Here is a 25,323-nt window from a genome sequence, read left to right as displayed (position 1 = left end):
TTCTTGTATTGTATTTCAAATGGCATTGCCTGTCGCCCATACTTGAAGCAGTATGTCTAAATGACGAGGTATGTCTACGAGATGACCTCCATAGATTTGGAATTGGGCACCAGGAGTGGTCTCTGGCAGTGGAGACAAAACAAGACAGCTTAATGCTATGCCATGTGAGGGCGCCTGTTCAGTTTCAGACCAACACCAATAGAAAGTAGACAATTCCAAAACAACTACCGTTCTAAAGCAAGACCACCTAAAACAAGTCTTTGAGAGGGTACAGCCCTGTAAATTTTAAAACTGTGGCCAAGAAAATGTCATTTCTCACTTTACTGAACCCGTAAAACCATACATCTACAATGGTTGAAACCTTACAACGGCCTATTCCACAACAGTTTGACTGAGGTCCCTTCCATAAGCTGCTGGGGTTGGGTAGTGTTATCAAATTCTCAAATGGTTGCCTCAAAAATATATAAACAATGCTTTAAAAAAAATCTGTGGACCATGATCTACAAGCTCAAAAATGGTATGCACTGTAAAGATTTGGCGAAATTAAAATGGACTTGTAGCAGCTTCTAGGGATAAAATATGGCAATCAATAGAGGGGTTCTGAAACAAATGGGAGGGAGGGAGGGGGGGGAGAGAGAGAGAGAGAGAGAGAGAGAGAGAGAGAGAGAGAGAGAGAGACAGAGAGAAACAACCACTTTGGAGAGAGAGACAGAGAGACAGTCAGACAGACGGACAGACAGAGACAGAACCACTTTTGATGCACACTGTTGAGATGCAATGGTTTGGCAAATACATGAATTTAAATAAATCACTATGGTGGGATGCGGTTCTGAAAATTAACCACAGGGTAGTTCTGTGAAACCTACAACATACACTTTTCCCATTTACATAACCCACGACAATTTTTTTTTTTGAAACTCCACCAGGCTAAAACTATCCAGTGTCTTCTTTGCTCTTTTCCATTTTTGTTTGTACGTTTTGTTCTGGGCAGTGAAATAAAACTTTGAGTCATGAAGTTGATTGCAAGAAGAACGGCAAAAAAAAAAAGAGGTGCTAGACATCAAGCAATTCTTGATGTAATAGTGACCAGAATATGCTACCAAAGCAAATTTTTTTATTGTCAGACAGCTGGTCTGCCTGCCAAGCCAAGCTACTGTATCATGTCAAGGCCTCCTCCCTGGCCTTGACAAAATTCTCAGGTAGGACCACTAAAGAGTTACAGTACGTGACAAATCTCTTGTAGCAGAGCTACATCTGCTCCAAATCTGACCATGCTTACTGGGTTTCTGTAATAGTTTGTAGTTTTCTGTTGTTAAATTAAATTGTATAGAAGTACTGGTGGTACATTTAAAATGATTGAGTTTAAAAACCACTGACAAGCCTACAGTAAGTGCAATGATCTCTTTGTTGTTGTTTGTTTGTTTTTCTTAATCTTTCCTAGTTGTCTCTGTCGCCCAGGTTCTCCTGTCACTGCATGGTTGGGTTGACGTAGGAGAAGCCTTTGAATTCATTCTGGTTTATTGATTTAATGACGGCCGAGTCTGTCGGTGTTAAGACTGGCTCTTCTTTGGTGAAATCTTGATCGAAGTTGTTGGCGTCCTTCTTGGTTTTCTGTGAGTTACACATAAAAAGTCAATGTAAGTAAAGGGAATCAAATACAGACAAAAGAGGACAGGCGCATCCTGATAGGAAAAATTGTAAGTACGCCAAAAACATAAACATACATACATACATACATACATACATACATACATACATACATACATATATACATACAGACACACATATAGACACACATACATACAGACATACACACCACACACCATACACACACACACACATACATACATACATGCATGCATGCACAGATACATGCATCCTGTTAGGAAAAATTTTAAGTACACCAAAAACATAAACATAAATATGTTCACATATGTAAATACATACATACATATATATATATATATATATATATATATATATATATATATATATATATATATATATATATATATATATATATATATATATATATATATATATATATACATACAGACAGACAGACATACACACACACCACACACACACACATATACACACATGCATGCACACATACAAGCATTCAATTTTGAAGTGTGTACAACCTTAAACAGAGTACAGAGTGGGCGCCTGAAAAGAAATGAAAGACAAATGCTAAACAAACATGAAAAATCTCCCAAAAAATACTTGTTACTCACAATTTTAGGTCTGAAAGGTGCTTTGATTTTCTTCTGCTCCAGTGCTTCCCAATCAATTTCTCTGAAGAAAGGATGCTCTCTAATTGCTTTTTCCAATCCCTGAGATTCAACGCAGCCCAGTCTCTTGGCAGGATTCTTGGTCATAAACTGTCATGATTGACATACAGGGAGGGAGGGGAGGGAACGAATCGGGGGGGGAGAGAGAGAGAGAGAGAGAGAGAGAGAGAGAGAGAGAGAGAGAGAGAGAGAGGTAATTTATTAAGTTGTGGTTAAGCACTTCTGACAAAAAAAGACCGAGTTATGTGAGTTGCTCATTGAAATGCCTCACGCCATCATTATCATTTGTCTGTAGCTTTGTGATTTTACGTAATCATTGTTCAGAGTTCGTGTTGATTTGAGAATGGTGATTGCTTTATGTCTGTATTTTCAAAGACCTATCGAGAACAGATGGGAAGCAGTCAATATAATAAGTTCTGCATGTACTCTTGTAAAACAAAATCTTTCACAAACAGTGCTGATACAGAAGTGATACAGCAAAAAAGTGGTCCGACTGTATTTGCACAGCTATGAAAGATGTGTAAATATTCAAGTTGACACTAAAATGCACATAGAGTTTAACTATCATTGTCACAAGAGAACAAGCAGAGCATGAAGCGTACACATACATCCAGCCGATACCACAAAGTGACAGAAAGTGAGATAAAAAAGTCCAGAGACTTACAGCTTTCAGAATGGCCGTCGCTTCTTTACTGAGCCACACCGGATATAGGACGTCGTCGTGGAGAATCGATTCGAAGAGGTCGTCCTCGTTGTCAGCTTCAAACGGTGGTTGCCCGGCCATCATTTCATACATAAGTACACCTAGGGCCCACCAATCTACCGATGGGCCGTAATCTAACTCTTGCAAAATCTGCAGAGAAGTAAGTAATTGGCTCTCAGTTAATGTCATTGCAAATGCTTTTGTAATTATGGGTGGTGTTAATTGGGGAATTAAATTACCTTTCCGCAAAACTCTGATGTTGATCCTATGAACTTAGTACTGACTCTCTTAGTTTCAGTTTTTCTAGTCATTCTCTCCTTGAAAAAAATGTATTTTCTTTTGATTGTGGTATGCTCAAAAGTCAGTTTTAAGGGGCCAGTGGCTGTTACTTTTTTATATTTTTTCTCAAGTTTTGTTTTAAATGTCAACTACATTTTCTTGTTTTACTCCCTAAAGCATGTTGAAACACCCACTATTTCGCTTGTCAACACAACATCTATACATATAAAGTGCACTGTTATTGTTTACGTTTGATTTCTGGTCCACACCAGAATTCACTTGTCAACAATAACAATGCAGTCACCACCTGCACCGGCTGAGTTGACAAACTGAAAACTGTCGTATCTTAACACGCTTTGAGGAGTACACATCAAGAAACTGTAACCTCCATTAAAAAACAAAAACAGCAAAAAATCATCAGAAAGTTACATTTACTGGCCCTTTAATTTTCAATCTCTGAATTTGATTATTTTCACAAAAACTTGAAGTGTGACGGCAGACATACCTCTGGTGCTATGTAATCTGGTGTGCCACAAAAAGTACTTGTAAGTTTACCATCAGTAATTCCTTCCTTACACATCCCAAAGTCAGCTAGCTTACAGTGGCCGTCTGCATCGAGAAGTATATTGTCCAACTTCAAATCTCTGTTTCATGAAATACGGAAAGAAACGGACGCCATGAGCCTGCATTGTTTTGAATTGCAGATATATTCTGCTCAATATCTGAATGGCTGGAAGGACTGAACAAAACCTTGTAAGTTCCGATTTCCCTCTCCCTCCCCCACCCCCATTTTTGTAACGACATAAGAGTTAATCGTATCAAACAGGTTTAGCAGATACTCCAAGGTGACAATGAGTACAGCACAATCTATTCAAATGGAACCACGAAGCCAGCAGTCAATGTGCTAGGGAGATGGGTGTTGCCAGAACTTCTGGTACAACATCACGCATCTGACATTGGAAGTCCTTGACTGAACAGCGCCCTCGGGCATCAGCAGTAGCAAGGACAGCTTAAATTTCGAAAAAAAATTCCGCCTCACTGACAAATTTCTGAGAAGACCTTGAGAACACTCAGTTAAAATTCAATCTGAAAAACAATTCTTGGAAACAAAATTAACTTTGCTTGTGGCCAGATGATCCCTTGACATTTTATTGGTGAAAAACCTAGCCTCTGTGAAAGCTATTACTGTCTTTTGTTATATTTTCCCAGAGAGACATAATTTGACACATTTTTGGAAAAAAGACCTTGACGCTGAATAGGAAAAGACCCATTCAATGTCAAGCAAAAAAATGTCTGAAATTATCATCGTAATGATCTTCTATTAATAACATTTGACAATGGCTTTGTATCTGGTGTCAGAGATTGAATTTGTAAAACTCGGTTCATTCTGTATAGCATCTGCCCTCAAATATGCAACATCCTTTTTACACCCTCCCTTTCACCATCGCGGTTTCGTCAAGTCCCATTGTTTCAGTGATGAGGCAGGGCCTGTGTATTCTGACGTAGGGTGAAGAGGATTAAAAATCATCACCAAACAAAAACTGCTTTTTTTCCTTTACCTATAAATGACACCATGTCTATGTAGGAACTGTAATGCACATGTAACTTCAGCTGCATAAAAACGTGCCCTGGGCTCGTCGAACTTGCGCGCTCTCTGAATCTGGAACATCAGATCTCCACCATTCACATACTCCATCACAAAGAAAAGGCGATCCTGAGTAGTGAAATGGTGAAAAAAAACAAACATTATCACAAATTGCTCCTGTTATGGTGTTAATCTTTGACAATTCTTTTTTTCCTTCGTAAACATCAATTTTCTGGTGACAGTTTCTGTTTTATGTAAAATATACACGCATATCATTGTTCAGACATCACTGACTACAAAATATATCGGCCACAACACTCAGTAAGGAGTGAGGTCTGGTTGTTAAGAGGGTAAAGGTAAAATCAGTGTCTTTGTAGCACATCATTTAGAGGAGAAAATGTCTGAAAGTCTGTGGTAAGTAGATCAACTACATGACACCATCACTGCCATCCTCTTATTGATGGAGTCTGTTATCCATGTGATCAAAACAAAAAATTAGAATACTTTAGTGTATTTGCGAATCAACTGACAACAAATAAATATATACTGTGAATAAATAAATAAATAAAGTTGTTCAAACACTGTAATTAACTCTGCGGAAAGTGGTTTGAGTACCAAATATTGCACTTGTAGCCATTGTTGTACTGGTCTTTCATGCCACTTTCATTTATAACACAGTAAACCTGTCATATGTGGTGTGGAGGCCCACATCAATGTCTCTCTCTCTCGCTGAACCATTTTATAAAGGACCGCTTGCTCCTCTGTGTGGGCGACAAGACGACCAGACTCACCTTTGTTTGAAAACAGGAATGTAAAGCTGTCAAGAAAGGGTGCTTGCTGGCCAGTACCAAGACCCTCTTTTCCGTCATGGTACACTCCACATCATCATCCTGTATGATAACATCTTTTTTGAGAACCTTGACAGCGTAGACCTCGTCGGTACCCTTGAGTTCTCCCAGCATCACCTGTAAGAAAATCAGACAGTCAGGGGTAAAAATGTTCAAGTCACAAGATTAAAATAAAACAAATTTGAACAAAATTACAAATTATATTCTTTTTCTGTGAATTAATATTTAACTTGACCATCATCAGAAATTTTTTCATGCTCAATATCGATTTTCTTACGGTTTCTCTTCAAGTTGATGAGAAATCGATCTGAAAAGGTACTTGTTTCAAAATTTTGTTACGATCAACATATGAATTGCATGAGGAGAAATATGCTACTTTTGCAGTGATTTGAGATAACATATGTAAACCACTCTGAAATGACAGTAACATTTTCAACTGTCCTCTTTGCCAGAGCAAGGGTGAGCTGTCATAAAATGACTGGTGAAAACTGATACTTAAGGTAGAGTGCACCTCGGGGACACTCAAAAGTTTTGCAATTTTTTTCTGATCTGCTGCGTGGGTAGACTAATTTTGAAGCCTGGGGAATGAAAGATATTTTCATCGTCTTGTTTTTGGAAAATTCAAAGTTTTTTACTACAGAGTAAATTTAGAGTTGGGGGGGGGGGCCATTTTGAATTTCAAATATCGCATGTTTGCAAGTTGTTGTTTTCAGTAGAGTTTTAAGTCTGTTTAAACAATTTGCCTTCTATTTCAATAATCTCATAAGGAATATTCCACTTTCTTATCCTAGACTCTTTAACATTGGATAGAGATAAGAAGCTGTGAAGACTGAATACCGGACTTGTGAGTGAGAGAGGGCTACAACATTACGTTATACTGCCCTCTCCGGCCAACCCACTACAACTTAAGCTGTAGCCAGACCATTGAGGGCACCTATTAGAAGCTGTTTAGGGAGAACATAGGGCTGCGAGCGAATCTATTGTTAACATCCTTTATAGTTTAGAGTTTATAGTTTTGTATCAGCACTGTGTTCTTTCTCACCTTTCCAAAGCTGCCTTTTCCTAGTACTTTAATGAAATTGAAATCTTGCAGGACTACAGGTCTTTCTGAACCCTTCAGCGTTGTTCCGTCGGCCGACTTCGGTCTGGTGCCCCTCTGCATGTCTCCAGGGCTTGATATCGACATCTTAGTCACGTCTTTCGACATATCATCATCAGGGTAGCCAGAACTGTCATCGATCCTTCCTGTAATTTGCAGGGGTTTTTGTTTCGTGGGTGATTCCAAAGTTTTGCAAAGAGAAGCAATGAAGGGAAAGGACACTTGATAGGCTCTTACACACCGTATCCCGCCAATAAAAGCCAAAGCCCCCGTTTGGAAACTGACTCAAATTCAGGACAGTGCACTGGCTTTCCTTGAAGTACTGACATTTTGAGTGATCTTTCAGAAATACACTGTCACAGTTACTTGTTTTCACAGTAACCACCATCAGATAAAGGTGACAATTGCTGTTCTTTTTTAATAGTACAGTATGCTAGATCTTATGGAGGACTCTGCCCCCATGCATGCACTGTCCAAAATCTCTGTCAACTTCCAGTCGTAACCATACCGACTGCCCAGGGTTTATCATGACATGTCAAGCACATACGCTGCTGGTACCAGAATTCATAAGCACATTGATTTAGCAAAAAAATTCTGGGTGAGGGCTTGCAATGGCGATGCCTGATTTCTACAGCACATGCAATTCCAAAACCTAAACATAGTTCCTCACCAGCAAAATATACCATAGAGTGTAACTTCATAAAAATGTTTGCATGTAACGTTACTTTACGAGATATCCCTCCAACTACACAGTCTTATCTCCATCTTGGAAAAAACATCCTGCTCACTTCATGAACTGGTGAGAACACTGAGGTTATCTACATTTGACCAATAATACTAAACACTTGGCAATGTCTCATCTGCATATTGAATGACATAGCAAAACCAAAAAGTGGGAAGAAAATGACCAGGCTTATGAGGTTTTCTGACTTGTCCCTAAAGGGATGGTTTAAAAAGATTTCTTAAGGTAGAACGCGCCTCGGGGACAGATATTCGGACTCTCAAACTTTTTCAATTCTCTTCTCATCTTCTGCTTTTGGGGGTTCATTTTAAAGCTCTTGATGTAAGAAATCTCTTTACTGTCTTAGTTTTTCGAAATTCAAAAATTTATTTTTTCTCCATAGAATTAACACAGGGATGGCGGCCATTTTGAATTTCAAATATCAGTAAATCTTGGGTTATTTGTTTCTCTAGTACCAAAATGTGCACGGTGACCCTCGATTTATATTCTTGATTTTGAAAGAGAGTGGTTGAAAGATTCCTCAAGGAAAGTTTGAGCAGAAGTTTAAGTCTTTCACTTTCGAGGCGCAAACTACCTTAATGGATGCCGCAGCTTCAAGTTGGAGTTTTTTACAGTGTTGTGCCCCGTTAGCAATCCATTGACATGAATCTCACATGGTCTACTGGACAGAATGACCATCTGATAGCTCCAATGGTCTACTGGACAGTATGACCACCTGATGGCCCTACTGATTGGGATGATGTTTCTTGACCAACTGCTAGTGACTAACCATCACGTGATCACTGGTAAGAGCGATCATTTACAGTACAGACAAATTTGGGGCAGTGACCAATTAGCAGGAGTTACCATTTTATTGACCAACCTGCAGAGCTGACCATTCACTGACATTCTATCGGGAAGTGGTAATGGAGAGACTGACCATGCATAAACCACCTGGTGAAACTGACCATCAAGTGAGTCAACACTGGGAATGGCAAGAAAATTACCATCTGGTAGAATGACCATAAAGTAAAGAACCATGAAAATGACCATGAAACCATAAACTGGTCGAAGTGGCCATGATACTACTTGATTCACATGACCATGGAAATGAGCAATGGACTGTGAATGGCACGCTGACTATCAACTGAACGACCAGACGGATAAATCACCTCCTCAACTCGCAAAATGATTTCAAAAGGCAAACTTTCGTATTGTCATCAAAGAGTTGAATCTTTTCAGAGTTAATATGTGGCTACAAAACAGTTAAAGTACATGGAGACTGCAACCGACAGGCAACTGCCTAAAACTCAACCCCTCCGGCATCTGAAAATGAAAGCTACTGAAAGAAAGACCTTACTCTTCCAGCCTTCTTTGGACCGTAAATTCTGGTACCAGCATCACAGCATGTTGGATTAAAAAATAACCACACACTTAACTATAAAGTAAGTGTAACCCTGAAAAACTGAAGAAGATTGGTCAGCCCAACCGATTGACTGACTATTGCAAAAAATACAGCCTTGATGTTTGTTTAATTTCCCTTCTACAATGCAAAGCATGTTGCCATCACATTAACACTATTAGAGACCATATTTGCTGTATAATGCAAAGGTGAAAAACTCAAAAAATCGAAGATGAAAAAAATGCAAAAAGCAAAGCGTCAGATGTACAGTTTTATAATTCCTTTCATGGTCTGACTTGGAGTTCATCAGATTGACCTCTGTATTAATCATAACCTTGTACTTCAGAAGTGTCACCACTTTTACAAATGTCTAACACAAGTTTGCACTGCAGTGTTGTGCTTGTCTCCACATGAGTGACACAAGTCTTATATTTTGCAGATTCAAGAAATAGCAAAACCTGACCAAGTGTGTCTCATTCTTCAATACATCAACAATGCCAATTCCCATGTCACATCCTATCAACAGATTTTTTACGTTTAGGATGCACTGCAGCACAAACTAACACCAACATGAAAATATTCGCGAAGCTATTTATGCCTCCAACGCTATCGAGTACTGCGACATCTACTCATTACGAAAGATGCAACATCTACTCACTGAGAAATTATCAATCTGTATATCCAAAAGTCAGACCACAATAGCGTTTTGAGCAATTTACTGAGCAGGCAAAAATATTTTTGTTAATGTTCGTGTCTAGCTACATTATTTTTTTCCGGGGAAAAATAACAAAGAGTAAAACCAAAATTGATACAATTACAATGAACAGAACAATGGATTTGGAAGACGCCAAAGAACGGTTAAGAGGCAGACAGTGCAAGCAATGAGAGGAACACAAATACACAAAAATTGCACCAATCACCACCGTGTACCACTGAATAACATGCAAATGTAACACTCATTACAATATTGTTTACTCTATCACACATATATGACACATATATGAACATGAAAGGTTAAAGTGCAAAGGCCAAAGGTGAAAAGTCAGTTTTATATAGAGAGAGGAAGTTATAAAAAGGAGAGCTTTTCTAAAGAGGAAAAATAGAGGAAAAAGAGCTTTTATCTTTTTTTTTTTAACTTTTTATAGAAGAGTAGACTTTACTAGAAGGTGATAGTAATAGTGCCCATACCTGTTAATGTTGTGGTTGAATTGGAATTTGATGGCTTTTCTGACTTTTCAGATGGGGCCTGGGGGGTGGTTTGACTGTTGGGGGCTTTGAAAGGGGGGTCACTGTGAGTTATGGAGACCTGCATGATAACGAACGTGGAAATAAACAACAGAAAAAACAAAACGAAACAGAGAAACAAATAAAAATCAGGGATGATAAGAAAAGAAAACAGGACAAAGAACAATGAGAGACGTGACAATTATAATTCCACATGCACATCAGCACGAGCAGCCTTTGAACCTTAGTGAGAATGAGAAAAAAATAAACAAGGGGGGTGGGAGATTGAGAAATGGGATAAAAAGGGGACAGTTAGATGAGTAGTAGGGCATGCAGATGGCCAGACCTGAAATAGCCTACCTGCAGGCATTGGAGCTGATTGTGTCTCAGACAAAGGAGATTTTGGAGTCCCACTGATAGGGGTCTGGAATGTCAAAGGCCAATTAAATTATACATTGTTGCATATCGGTTTCGCTTTAATAGCTCCATTTGTCCTTTTTTCAGCTTTTAAGCTTTTTTTTGTGTGTGTTAAATGCATTTGTCGTATACGATGACTGTAAAGTTGTGTGTTCGACATCGCCGTGTCAGTTAATAGAAGTATGTCTGTTTGTCCGTACATGAGCATAGTTTTGTCTGAGCATGGGTGGATATGTGAATGTCTGTGGTATGTGTGCGTGTATGTGTATTGCTTGAACACTGTATGCATGTATAAGTGTGTGTTTACATGTCTGTAGGTTGTTTGGCAGGATGACTATAATATAAAGAAAAAGAAAGTTGCAAATGTTTAGTAGGGAATAAATGTATGACATTAATTCATTGATTACAGATGAAAACATATCTGGAGGGTATTGTACAGGAGAAAAGACAAATTTGTGGGTTTTTGAAAAATTAAAAATGGTAACAAAAACATTTGGAATGGTTTCAGGACTTGAAATGATCTCCTGAGGTTTCACTATAGGTGGTATAAAAGTCCACTGCTTGCTCCAATATACAAAGTTCCACTTGGGGGGGGGGGGGGGGGTTAGGGGAATTAGTAATAAAATCTATCATTTGAGCTGGGAGCTGCCATTTCCATAGTATGGGAGGTCAAACTAAAATTTAGAAAGTTTCGGGTCAAGGATGATACTGAAGAATAGTGGGTGTACATGTGCCTGTATTACATTTAACATTATGCTGGGGAGTATGTTTTTTTAATTTATCTACACAGAAACCCTAAGTAAAAGCATATTACCACCCTATGATAAATCGGGCCCACTATTCCGCAGGTTCACCTGATGGAGCTGGATCAAAAGGTTGGGTAAAAATTGGGTTGCCACTTAAGGGAATATGAATTTGGTCATGGGCCTTATAAGTCCAGATTTATGTGTATAAGAATGGACAAGGTAAAAAATTACTGATGTATTCAAAACGTAAAAACAAAGACCCTGCCGCCAGTGTGACTGACTGCAACTTTTCTCAGCTGTCAGCGCGACTTGTCAACTGAAAACATGAACCTGCCAAATTCAAAACATTGACGTGAGAAACAGAAAAGTTTGACTCCCTAGATCAAAAAGATAAAACCACGCCCACCTTCCAAACATCCACTAAAGCACACTTACTCTGTGTTTGGAGCATGTGTTTGTATGCAGCTTTTCTCTCAATGGTACCTTTAGGTCCGGTACTAGTTTGACTCCCTAATGGCTGAATAGAACTCTACTGATTCAAAGGGACGGGGATTTAGGAGAGGGAAAGCAGCCTTGCCAGAGCTACAGGATTTGATTGTCTAGGAAAACTTATTGTGTGGTGGGAGATCCAGTCGCTGGTGAAATTTTTCGTCATTCCGTGCGTTGATGGAAGAGTTTCATTTCGGCAATCGTGGGATATGAAATATATGGTAACATTTTCTCTCACGTGAAATGAGCCATGCTTCTAATTATTTCCAGTGTCGGTATTGTGTTTGAACAAAGCATGTTCATAGTTTCACAATTTTACAAAGATGTACGGTAGAATTGGCCATAGTTCGACAGGATTGAATGTCGGAGTGACGTCTGAGAAAATGGTTGTTCAGGAAATTTTGGAGATAAAATTGGAGGCATGGTCTCACAGATTTGTTTTGGCAGGCAAAATTTCGTGCCATGATATTTTGAGTGCGGTGGGTTGAAGTTGCTTGACAAGTCGAGGGACAGCTGAGGATAACTTGTGGTCAGATGCACTGGCAGCTGGGCCTAAGTCTTTGACGTTTTGAACACATCCATCAACTATCATGGTCTCTGTGCAAAATATACTTTTTCAACATTCTGAGAATTTCATCCAAGGTTTCATATTCCAGGATTTGAAGTTGACTTGTAATGGCAAGGGGGAGTTCTACATTTTTTAGTTGATAGGCTACTGGGATAAGCTTCAATATTCAACTTTGTCTTCACAATGCAGCAGATAGGAAAATGTTAGTGAGATCAAAATATACATATACTTCCTCAAAAGTTCACCAGTTGCTTGAAAAGTGAAAATTTACAAATCAGTAATTTACAATTCATGTATGCATTTTGTTTTGTAATTTTTCTATGAAAACAACAATCCCAGTGTGATTCTAATGTAAAAAGTCTTCCTATGGTAGAAAATTCCTGTGTATAATTCAATGAGCAGAACTGAGGTGTTCATGGTTCCATTTCTAGAAAGGTTTGTCTTTTTGGAAGAGTACAGATCTCATATACTGTTTATATCAATCTCTTTTATAACATGGGAAGGACAGAAAAGGAAAAAAGAAATGCATTAAACACGAGACCATTCATTTCCGGAGAACAGACATTACCTTCTTTTTCCTTTGAGACAGTTTGTCTCCGCTGACTCCGATCGCGGCAAGAATGTTTGCCATTTCCTTGGCGTTGATACCACAGTTGTTGGCGACGTTTCTTTGACATCGTTTGTGCACGTTCATTTTACATGCTATTGTAAAAAAGGTCAAAGAGAGAGAGGAGAGAGCTTTGATCAGATGTAAATGCAGGGTCATGGTTTCATCAAATGTTGGCCAAGCCTGACCATCTGTGACAAAGATGAGTTTGCTGAAGAAGTAACAGTGAATGATTTGCTACTGGTTTGCTGGTAACAATGGCAAAGTGTGTAAAACGCAACTTGTGCACACAGCAGAAATACTTGTATATATACCCTTTCATTTCTCTCAGTTCAGCTTGTGACAAACAAGTTCAAAACTTACGCAAGAAACATCAGACAGCTGTGACCAACATATCTGAAACTTGTAGCCTGTCTGAAACTCGTGACAGAAAACTGTCTCGTACTTGTGAGGCACGTCGGAAAGTTTTGAGTGGGCAGGAGGTCCGTGCCACATCCATGAACACACTGCATCTAAACTCCCATTCCGATTGATTTAACCTTTCTGACGCATGCCACTCACCTGAACACTGCAGCCCTTGCCTCACAATGCCATAGAGAAGGGAACCACAGTGGTCACAGAAAGCTGGCCGCATGTAACTATGGACTACAAACCTATGGGGGATGTTGATATTAAACCGCTGTGCACCGGGACCACAAGGCTGCCAGATCAAGGGGAAAAAAAGGGCGGAGGTAAGTTTTTAAGCAAAATCATGAGTTCAATCTTTGCGGCAAAAGTAAGTATTTCATGGCACCTTCCAACGGTTACTGCACTACTTTTAAAAAGAACAACTTCGGTGAATGAATTGACTCCAGGCATTGGGTTGCCCATGCAAACAGTATCAAGGCTCCACCAGCTGATGTGTTTAATAGTATTTTTGTTCCGTCTTGTGAAATACTGCGTCACGTCCTGTTCCACTTCTACTGATCATGCCAGAGTGCCTTGTGTTCAGCTTGTGACCACGGCTGTATGCATGTAATGTCCCACACTATCGTTGACAGCTTTATCTGAGTACAGACAAAAACTCATATGCTAATTCTAACATTGCACGGTGTCACACAATGCATCATGGTTGCAAGGCAGATACTTTATAATTCACCACACTTCGGGAACAAGAATCAGAAAATGCACTTGTTTCACAGAAAATAAACAATTGAAACTCTTTTAAGGGTCTCTGCTGAAAGGTACAGTTACTGTCACATCAAGGTAGGCCCATGCAATCTGATCTGGTGGTCCTGTAATTTTTCTTTATCATTAAAAAACACAATCAAATATTCAATGATCCACAGGACTACCAGCCTGTCAGTGAAATTTACTGGGTTAAGCATAGAGCATGGTGGTTTAGTTCCCATTACCACTTTCCCCTGAAATCAATTTTTAACTTTTAGGTAATATGCGCCTCAAAAATGAAGGACTCAAAATTTTTGCTAAAACTTTCCTCAATGAAACTTTCAACCATTCTCTTACCAAATCAATACTAAGAATAGGAGGTCACTGTGAAAAATTTGTTACCAGAGAAACAAATTACCTGTCATTTACCGATATTTGAAATTCAAAATGACCACCGTCGCTGTGTAAACTCTACAGGGAAAAATAAATTTTTGGATTTTCGAAATACTGAGACGATGAAAGCTTTTCTACTCTGAGAGTTTTTCAAATTTAAAAGCTACAAGTGGTAAATCAGAAAAGACTTTAAAAAATTTGAGAGTTCAAGGTGCATTGTACCATTCAGCAAGGTGGTTGTAAATTTGGTAACATCAACTCCTGTGACTCTTTCACTGTTTAATATTCAAACATGCAACCGGCTGAAATTTGAAATGAACAGCTAAGTTTTTTCAGGCTCTGCTTACATTTTATAAGGAAATATTATAAACTGGCTTGTCAGAAATTTACAATCATCCTAAAAAATGAACAGACCCAAAAATAGAAATAGACACCATACTCAATTAACACGTACATGGACTGCAAATAGGACAAACACTGGCCACGGCTGCTGAACAGGTGCATCAAGAGGTAAAAAATGATAAAAACAGCTACAAGAAGGTTTCAACAGATTGTTCAGAGATATTCGACCCTTTTCCTGTAATTTTTAACACATACTTGTCATCAGATTTTCACACGAGTTTGCAAATCGTGACTCGCAAGCTATGTACTTGACAACAGTAGTGAACGTCACAGACTTTGCAACGAGAGATTAATCGATTGTTTCTTTAACAACACAGCAACAGTTAGAATTCTTTACAACATGACAAATTCATGATCCTTCATAAATTTTCTCCCTGTGTAAGATGTGGTACGATGAGAAAAATCCTCATCTTCATAATCTGTTCTGACAGTATTCTCTGCATACTGCTCACATCAAACACATTCTCCAAAAATCACCATCTTTTTGGTTGAGAAAAGTACGCACTACCTTTCTAAATGTAGTTTAAGTCAAAAGAAGTGTGCAAGTTTGTTGGTTTTTTCATGGTTTTGTAAACTTCCACCATATTGCAAACATTGAAATTGACATTGAAACTGACTAGGGTAAACAGATGAATTACATCAGGTGCTTTTTGCCATAATGACACCACATCCACCACATTCTGACCTTTCTAAGCATCAATTCTATACACGCCTGAAGCATTTCCTATCTACCATCTTGCTGGAAAAAAATAGTGTTTTCTTTTCCATGTACTTTAATGTATGATGTTACATGCTAAATTGGCAATTTGTTGAATCGTATAAAGCAAAGACAAAAGCCACAAATTTTATTTCCGGTCATTACATTAGGAAAAACCACACCTTATGTAAGCTGTTCAATGCATAAATTTGATGGTAATAAAAGTGCCTTACCAGTATGTGTGATCAACTGTTTCAAAAATAGACACCTTATATGTCATACTGTACATATGTTGACAACATATATTAGTACTCACACGACCACGGCCCCTCTGGACTGTGACTTAACGTACGCATCACAGATGCTGTCATTAACTTGGAAATTGCATTTTTTTGAGTGGTAATATTTGTCCAACAAGATGATAAAATTGTCCTACTTCATGTATAAATAGATGATATTCTTCTACACAAGGTCATACCACCTTTTGATTTCCTATCAAAGACCACACTGTCTCGACAATATCTTGTCTTCAGCCGAGCTGTCGGATAGAAGTTCCTACTCACCTCTTCTCTTGTAGCGTCTTTAGAGCCTGGACAACGTGTTACGACTACTTCGTGACAGCGCTTGTGGACTACGCACGTACAAACTATAACATCAATCAAGAAACAAAACAAAAAAAAAACAGGGAAATGAATACAGGAAATGAGATGACGTGTATGTAAATAACGTCAAAGTACTGACGAATCGAACGTCACCCGGCACACATCAAGGAAATATGATTAGATAAAAATAGTACACATACACGTATATTTCAGAATTAACATGCTGGTCAACAAGATAGTCAACAGAATGACCTTTCATTAAAGCTATCAAATTACAATGTATGCAAAAATATCACAGTGGTAATCTATTTATTTTTTCTTTATCTTTGTTGGCAAGTGGATGTTTTTAATTTTTAAAATATTTCCTGTTCAGATGTATGGTGTACATACCAAATGACAAACCACTATTTGATCTACCTCCAACTTTCTAATACTCTTTTTTTATATAAATCAATGGCATATTTTCAGAATTCTTGGGAATTCAAACTGTGACTGGAAATTTTCCCTGTCAGCATGCTGTACCTTTCTGGGGTGACTGAGTTACGGGAAGTGGGAGGGTAGGATTGAGGGAGGGAGGGAGGGAGGAAAGGTAGTTGAGTCAATATTAAACCTTCCAATTTATTGTACGATATATACTTCCTTGTGAAAGCACCAGCATGTGATAGGATGCCTCCCTATATTTCATCTAAAATGTGTACTCATGTTGTAGTTTTGTCGGCCAATAGTTCAATTTTGTACTGCTGGGACTTCAAAACGACTTGACTTTTCTATTTTAAACTGAACTTTCTTCAGGAGATTCACAGGGATTTTATTTTTGTAACACAATAACAGAAGAAAAATGGACATCACGTGCCATTACACATGAAAAGTACCGGGGTAGTCGGGTATTGTTATAAAAACTCTTTTTGATGCTTCCCAAAAATATTATCGAGCAAAATAATTTCATGCACAAGACAAAAATAATGTAGCATGTACAACAAATGAATGCATATGTTGCTAGTAATTTGCATACATACAGTGCAGGTGGCATTGGATTAAACATTGTCATAAATGTCAAATACTAAAAATAAAATGGGCATTTTCACAAACAATGGGAATAAGAGCCTCGTTGTGAAAATCACATGAAATGTAATTCATTACAGAAGCAAGCTACCGAATCACAAAAGGGCAGCACAATTAGTTGATATCGGTACTTCTCTGAGACCATGTGGCAGGTAAAATTGTTAGTTGTAAGTTCTGTATGTAGAATAAAGTTTCTAGCAGCCAAACTGAAATAAAAATGTGTGCAGTATTTTGTATACCTTGTATTGCTCTAACAGTACCCCATAAGATGTACTAAGGGTCATGTAAAAATACACAATATATTTTGTGTATACCGAGGTCAGCAGATAATTGTGACATAGCATAATGTTTACGCAGAAAACATAACATGAATTGGATGTTTAAGTTTTCTTGAAATGTGTCCAGAATAAACAGATGTCATGGTAATTACAGACAGACAAAAATTCCTCTTGTACCTCATAACATAGACCCTAGAACTAGGGTCTATGTTTGTATACACTCTATGACACCAGGCCTTCTTAACTGGCTGACATTGAAATTTGTGATTTGGAAGCAAAAACTTCTTGTATATTCTATATCCTCCTGAGTTTGGCCAGGAGGAGCAACAAATGGAATTGAGTTGTCCCACAAAGAAATATTTATGGATATTTGTCCCACAAAAAGTTGTATAAGAAAATGACACTTGTCCTGGAGACCTGTATATGGAAATGAATTGTTCCACAGACTTGCATATGGAAATGAGTTGTTCCATGAAGACCTCCATATGGAAATGAGTTGTTCCACAGACTTGCATATGGATATGAGTTGTTCCATAGAGACCATATGGAAATGAGTTGTTCCACAGAGACTTGAATATGGAAATGAGTTGTTCTTCGAAGACCTGCAAATGAAGACGAGTTCTTCTATAGAGCTCTCCATATGGAAATGAGTTTACTCACAGAGACCTCGAGATGGAAATGAGTTGCTCTATAGAGACCTCCACGTGGAAATGGTTTGTCCTCCAGGGTACTGCATTTGGAAATGAGTTGTCCCACAAAGACCTATATACGGAGATTAGTTGTCCCACTGAGATATATCAACATATGGAAATGACTTCTCCCAGAGAGACATAGATGAAGAAGTGAGTGGTCCCATAGAGACCCGCCTATGGATATCATATGGATATATATTTCCAACATACAGTATACATTGTATACATATCAAACATATCTACATATATATACTAATTTCCATTTTATATGGAAATAAGTTGTTCAACAGATCTCCATATGGAAATGAATTGTTCCATGAAGGCCTGTATATGGAAATGGTTTGTCCTTCAGGGAACTGTAACTTACATATGGAAGAGTTGTCCCACAAAGATTTGTATGTGGAAATTAGTTGTCCCACTGAGATATATCAACATATGATGGGGAGATGAGTTGTCCCACAAAGAACTACATGTAGAAGTGAATTGTCCCACACAGGCCTGGAAGGAGAAGTGAGTTGTCCCACACAGCCCTGGATGTAGAAGTGAGTTGTCCCACACAGACCTACATGTAGAAGTGAGTTGTCCCTACATGTAGAAGTGAGATCTGTAGATCTGTATGAGGAAATTAGTTGTCCAACTGAGATATATCAACATATGAAGATGACTTATCCCACAGAGACCTAGATGAAGAGGTGAATTGTCCCACAGAGACCTAGACGAAAAAGTGTGCTGTCTCACACAGACCTACATGTAGAAGTGAGTTGTCCCATGGAAACCTGCATGCAGAAGTGTGTTGTCCCACACAGACCTACATGTAGAAGTGTGTTGTCCCACACAGACCTGCATGTAGAAGTGTGTTGTCCCATAGAGATCTGCATATGGAAATGAGTTGTCCCACAGAGATCTGTATGTGGAAATTAGTTGTCCCTCTGACATATATCATTATGTAGTAGCGAATTCTCCAATAGAGACCTACATGTGGCAATGAGGTGTTCCATGGAGGCCTGCACATAGAAATGGTTTGTCCTTCAGGAAACTGTAACTGCAATTGGAAGAACTGTCCCACAAAGATCTATATATGGAAATGAGTTGTCCCATTGAGATATATCAACATGTGGAAATGAGTTGTCCAATGGAGATCTGTACCGGTATGTGGAAATGAGTTGTCCCACAGAGATATATCATCAGGAAGAAGCGAGTTGTCCCATAGAGACCTGCAGATGGAAATGAGTTGTCCCACAGAGATCAGCATATGGAAATGGGTTGTCTTACAAAACCCTGTACCCCAGTACATGGAAACCAGTTGTCCTATAGAAACATGTATATTGAAACAGGCTGTCCCATAGAGACCTGCATGTGGAAATAAGTTGTCTCATGAAGAACATCTGGGCAAGAGTTGTCAACGAAAGTGCTACATCAAAATATGCAAATAAACTGTGTCAAACAAATTAATATTTGTTTTACCAGTTTTTATATAGAAGTTGGGGAACGCGCAATGATTCATAGCATTGTTTCTGTAGAAAACATAAATTGCATAGTATTACGTACATTACTAAACCATATGCACCAACACTTCAAATTATGTACAGTCGGATACACATTCTCTTTAACTTAAATATGAAATAAATTATACACCACATAGAAATACACACCTTTTGACATTTTAGACTTGATTTCCCATATATATTTATTCATAATATGTTAAGTACATTGATGAGCATTGTTTCAGTATGCAAATTAACCTATAAATGAGTCATTATCAATGGAGAATAATTATTCGCCTAAAAGGTGTTCATTCTGAAATCTAGATGTATAAGTGAACACTAAATGATGCCAAATGCAGAATTTTATCCGATATTTTGGGCTCTCTCTCTCCTACCAAAAGGTAATAGATACTGATTGGACTTCTCAGTCAAGATCACAATTCAAATATTTTGTAACAGCCTAGTTCTCAAGGCCACAAAGAACATGAGTCTGAAATGAACTTCACAAAATGCACAGGTAGAACAATAACTGACAACATCAATCTATGTCAGGGTGACCTTTTGGTGTAAAAAAAAAGGCAGTGTCACACAGGAGGTGGGTGGAAAGTAGAGCCCATAATGAAATCAATGAATCAGTGAATCTCCATATTGACTGATAATGAAGTACAGATGGTTCTTCTGCGAGGACACGTCAAGCATGAACAGACTGAACCATACACAAGGTCAAATTTTATAGGATTCATCCTCTATAATGATGTATTTCATGACAAACCTCTTCTATCACCAGAGGTTTTGTGCACCCAAAGTTTACAAAATGGGTCAATTTTTTTACCAATATCAATATTCAAAGGCAGCATCTCATCTCATAACAAGTCGTCGTTGATGACACAGTCCCCACTTGTTAATGGGTACTTTGATTACATGTCCTCAGAGAGGATAGAGTCCTCTTCATTAATTAGGTCTGTGATAAAAATACTTTGTTACAGATAGCGCTCAATGGCCAAGAATGACCTACATACAAGAAAGACCTACATATGTATGACATAGGTTAATGTCCTTGTACCAACTTTGAATAAAATCGGTTGAGATATGCCTGAGTATTATGGCTCTGTACATGAAAAAATCGTAACAAAATGGCCGCACATAACAAATTGACATGCATATGTATGACAGTAGTCAATCTCCTTGTACCAACTTTGAATAAATTCGCTTGATACATGTCTGAGTATTATGGCTCTGTACATGAAAACATCGTAATAAAATGGCTGCCTAGCGGCCATATTGGATCGTATCACAAAACAAATAGAGGTACATATGTATGACATAGGTCAATGTCCTTGTACCAACTTGGAATAAAATCGGTTGAGATATGCCTGAGTTTTGGCTCTATACATGAAAAAATTGTAATAAAATGGCCGCCTGGCGGCCATATTGGATCGTATCACAAAACAAATCGACATGCATATCTATGACATTGATCATGTCCTTTTACCAACTTTGAATAAAATTGGTTGAAACATGTCTGAGTTATGGCTCTGTACATGAAAAAATTGTAATAAAATGGCCACCTGGCGGCCATATTGGATCGTATCACAAACAAATTTACATGCATATCTATGACATTGGTCAATGTCCTTGTACCAACTTTGAATAAAATCGGTTGAAACATGTCTGAGTTATGGCTCTGTACATGAAAAAATCGTAATAAAATGGCCGCCAGGCGGCCATATTAGATCCGATCACAAAACAAATAAACTTGCATATCTATGACATTGGTCAATGTCCTTGTACCAACTTTGAATAAAATTGGTTGAAACATGTCTGAGTTATGGCTCTGTACATGAAAAAATTGTAATAAAATGGCTGCCTGGCGGCCATATTGGATCGTATCACAAAACAAATCGACATGCATATCTATGACACTGGTCAATGTCCTTGTACCAACTTTGAATAAAATCAGTTGAAACATGTCTGAGTTATGGCTCTGTACATGAAAATATCGTAATAAAATGGCCGCCTGGCGGCCATATTGGATCGTATCACAAAACAAATCGACGTGCATCTGTATGACATATGAAGTAATCCTTGTACCAAGTTTGAATGAAATCGCTCCTTGCATCTCTGAGATATCTGCGTGAACGGACGGACACACGGACGGACGCACACACGCACGCACGCACGGACGCACGCACGCACGCACGGACATGACCAAACCTATAAGTCCCCCCGGACGGTGTCCGTGGGGACTAAAAAGAGACCTGACCGACTTTTCAGGGCTATGACCTTGAGTTTGAGAGACAGGTGAAAAAAACTTGGAGGATGAAAACTGAAGCCAGCCCACTCTGCCTCTCTCCAATGTAAATCCAATATCACCTCGCTGACCTAGATTAATGCAATGCACATTTGATCTTTACAAGATCACCAATTGATATTTCCAGGAAAACAAATAAAACAAGTGGGCGTTTGGGAACTTGCTTCCCCACAAACACCCACCAAGTACACTTAAATTTCCCATGTCAATGTGGAAAAATCCATTATATTCAAGTGGGTCAATGTCCTGTTGGTCATACCCAGTTGTACAGAGTTCAGACAAGTACAGAAGTTCCAGTTTACGGAAGCGCTCACCCCTACAGGTTCAAATTCTGTTTAAGGTAGTATGCGCCTCGAAAGTGAAAGACACACTTTTGCTCAAACTTTCCTACATGAAACTTTCAACCATTCTCTTACCAAATCAACAATAAAAAATCGGGGGGTCACCGTGCAAAGTTTGGAACAAGCAAAACAAATTGCCCAACATTTTGCGATGTTTGAAATTCAAAATGGCCACCACCCCTGTGTTAACCAATTGGGGGGAAAAAGTAAGACAGTGAAAGTTTTTCTTTCTCCAAGAACTTTAAAATGAGCCCCCATGTGGTAGATCAGAGAAAAATTGTAGAAGTTTGAGAGTCTGAATATCTGTCCCAAAGGCTACTTCTCCCTTAAAACAAACAGGATGCCGAAAGTGACTGGCATGGTAAATCAGTTTAATTTGATCAGCTCTGACTTAAATTTTCACATTTTTAATGATCCTTTGCCTACATGCTTTGAAAATGGTTGTTCACTCAAAGGGATAATGTTAAACACAACATTTCAAAGACAGAGAATTATATACACATAAATACACCGCAGAAAGAAAGAAAAAAAGAAAGCAAACTCTACAATTTCGAGAATTGTTTTGATGGACTGATCTGCGCATATTTAACCCTTCAACCACCATGATTTGGCCCAAATCCATTATTATCAATAGTGATTGTGGACCTGTTTACAGGGAATTGGGGGGTGAACAGGTTAAACATGTATCAACGTTCCATTGAAAGCTAATAGCATATCGATAAATTCCAGGGAAGATTTATGGAGTTTGAAAAGAAGAGGCAACAATCACCTTTTCTGTGAAAGACTCATGTCGGATTCTGAGAACTAAGTTTTCCCAGACCTAGAAGTGTGAATGGAAGGACATGCTACGGCAAAATCTCCAAAGTCAACGCCCTTCATCAAATCAATGCAGTGAAAATTTTTACGGTACATTTTTTTCTGTTTTTTTCCCAAATGTCTTCACAAAAAGTAACTTTCCATCCACTTTTACTTATGAGGCCCTGCTGTGTCCACATTAAATGTTGATTCCTAGGTCTATATCAATAAGTTTTGCTGCAACAGTTTTGCTGGAATCAATTTACGATGATTACTTTTGGGAGAGTTCCACGAATTAAAATGGATACGTATCTCAAGGGCTCCCCTCTCATTTGTAGTATGCGTATCTCTACATTAAACGTGCTATGCACAGATACAGCAGATTTGAAAGCCTGAATAAGGCCATGTAATTCTGTTCGACAAAAATCTAGGGCAAAGATATTCTAAGACCGAGAGCATGTGATAGTGATGCTCACTGTTGGTAGAATCAATTACCTTTGATTCAATCACCGCAGTCTCTTCTTTCAGAAATAGGGGGATGTGTGGGACCAAAAATGGCAGGCTCAATAGTGAGCAGACTTTGATAAAGTAATATCTTGCAAGATTCCTCAGTTACTTTCTTGGAGATAGCACTATCAGATGCACACTGGGAGCGTACTCCTCATCTTCTCCTCATGATGTCACCAGATATAATTTTTATGGGTAATGCGGTAACATATCAACGAAGACCCTTGCCTTTGAAATGGTAGCTTTGATGAAAATCTCCCTTTTACATGTTTCACCGACGCCATCATTGCACATCTTGGAAATTACACAAAATGTTACCTTTGAGGATTTCTTCTTCAGTTTGTTTCATATTGCTGACCTCTCTCCCTTGTTCTCATACAATGATGTGAAATTTATTCAAGTAGTTTCAAAGGGCGACGAGAGACAAAAGTATCACATGAAAGCTCACGGGAAATACATTGAAGTGAGTATTCCTGTATTCCCCTTGATTTTGTAATGAGTTACACGTAAGCATGTATCGTTGATGTTTGAACATGGATGTTGGTGTTTATGCATAGATACGTATATTAAAAGCCCCTGGGCTGACTCTCTTTGTAATTTTCCGGCGTCAAAATATCTTGCCATTTTCTCAGATATTCTGTATAACTCTACCAATTAAACAATATATCCTTTCATCTCACTACAAAATTTCACTAGCTGTTCAGGCAGCCATATTTAAATGGGGACCTCTTATCTATCTTGTTCAACCATGCATACGGTATGTAATTCCCATCCATGGTTAGTATAATATTTATACACATCCTTTTAATAGTAACTCCATTCAAATCAACTGATTGTGGTTAGAAAGTAAACTCATTGAAATAAAGCATGAAGTTTGGAGGTGACAGGTTTTAAAAATCCATGTTACGGCAAAGATTGCCCCTTTATTTTTCAGGACCTGATCTCCCTCTTTTTGGGACAGTTCTGTTTCGATGCATTCCTGGTTGGCCTGCCCTGAGGGCAAGTCTCTCCGATCTGAATGGGTGTGTAATGCCAGTACTTGTGCCGCAGCTGGCTCCAGTACAGCTCACGCAACTCCGCACGTGAGTTTACTCATGCAAGACTCATTTCAAATTAGTTTTCATAGAAAACCATTTTTGTTTCCCTGAAAGTTAGTGATCCATTTACAATAACTGACTAAAAATAGGAGCTGTTTGAAAGACTGTCTACTTTTAAACATTCTGTTCTCGACCAAAGAACGAATTTAGTCATGATCTACCATTCGTCATGAACATTGCTATCAGAACAGGAATAAGATCACTTTTTTATGTTATGAACTGGTTTACGTCTATATGTGGGTTATATAAACATATAATAATAAACCATTCAGATATTGAATAGAGACACTTATCAAATACTTTTTTTCTGTGACCAGTCAGTCGCAATGGCATCGATTTTGCTGGTACCAATAAACTAACTGAAACTCTAAAGAGTTCCAAGAAAGCCATTGCCTCTATTTTAAGGTTTACAGCCCATTTGGTAACACACCAATCGTGTAGCTTTCCTGGAAAAATACAGATATCCAATGATAATCTAACATGTCACACAATAACACCTTACTTCATACACTATTCCCAAGTCAGCTAAAT

General features: G+C 38.4%; 1 protein-coding gene across 2 annotated transcripts in view; it reads right to left on the bottom strand.

The window, feature by feature from the left end:
* Window positions 1–1,097: 1,097 nt before the first annotated feature.
* The window catches only part of LOC139149848 (calcium-independent protein kinase C-like), a 66,699-nt gene continuing 42,473 nt past the window's right edge, over window positions 1,098–25,323 (bottom strand). The window contains exons 5-15 of one of the 2 annotated variants that reach the window (XM_070721850.1): window positions 16,187–16,269; window positions 13,544–13,682; window positions 12,944–13,077; window positions 10,120–10,237; window positions 6,752–6,954; window positions 5,653–5,826; window positions 4,836–4,990; window positions 3,782–3,920; window positions 2,959–3,147; window positions 2,238–2,384; window positions 1,098–1,611 (exon numbers count right to left, since the gene is read on the bottom strand). In XM_070721850.1, the coding sequence (XP_070577951.1) occupies window positions 1,468–1,611; window positions 2,238–2,384; window positions 2,959–3,147; window positions 3,782–3,920; window positions 4,836–4,990; window positions 5,653–5,826; window positions 6,752–6,954; window positions 10,120–10,237; window positions 12,944–13,077; window positions 13,544–13,682; window positions 16,187–16,269 (1,625 nt within the window). In that variant the 3' untranslated portion in view covers window positions 1,098–1,467. Of the gene's footprint in view, window positions 1,612–2,237; window positions 2,385–2,958; window positions 3,148–3,781; window positions 3,921–4,835; window positions 4,991–5,652; window positions 5,827–6,751; window positions 6,955–10,119; window positions 10,238–10,515; window positions 10,580–12,943; window positions 13,078–13,543; window positions 13,683–16,186; window positions 16,270–25,323 lie in introns of both variants that reach the window. The other variant, XM_070721851.1, reaches the window with a different exon arrangement.

Source organism: Ptychodera flava, chromosome 14 (genome assembly GCF_041260155.1).
Source record: "Ptychodera flava strain L36383 chromosome 14, AS_Pfla_20210202, whole genome shotgun sequence".
In the NCBI taxonomy this organism is placed as follows: domain Eukaryota; kingdom Metazoa; phylum Hemichordata; class Enteropneusta; family Ptychoderidae; genus Ptychodera; species Ptychodera flava.
This window is presented reverse-complemented; position numbering and strand designations above follow the sequence as displayed.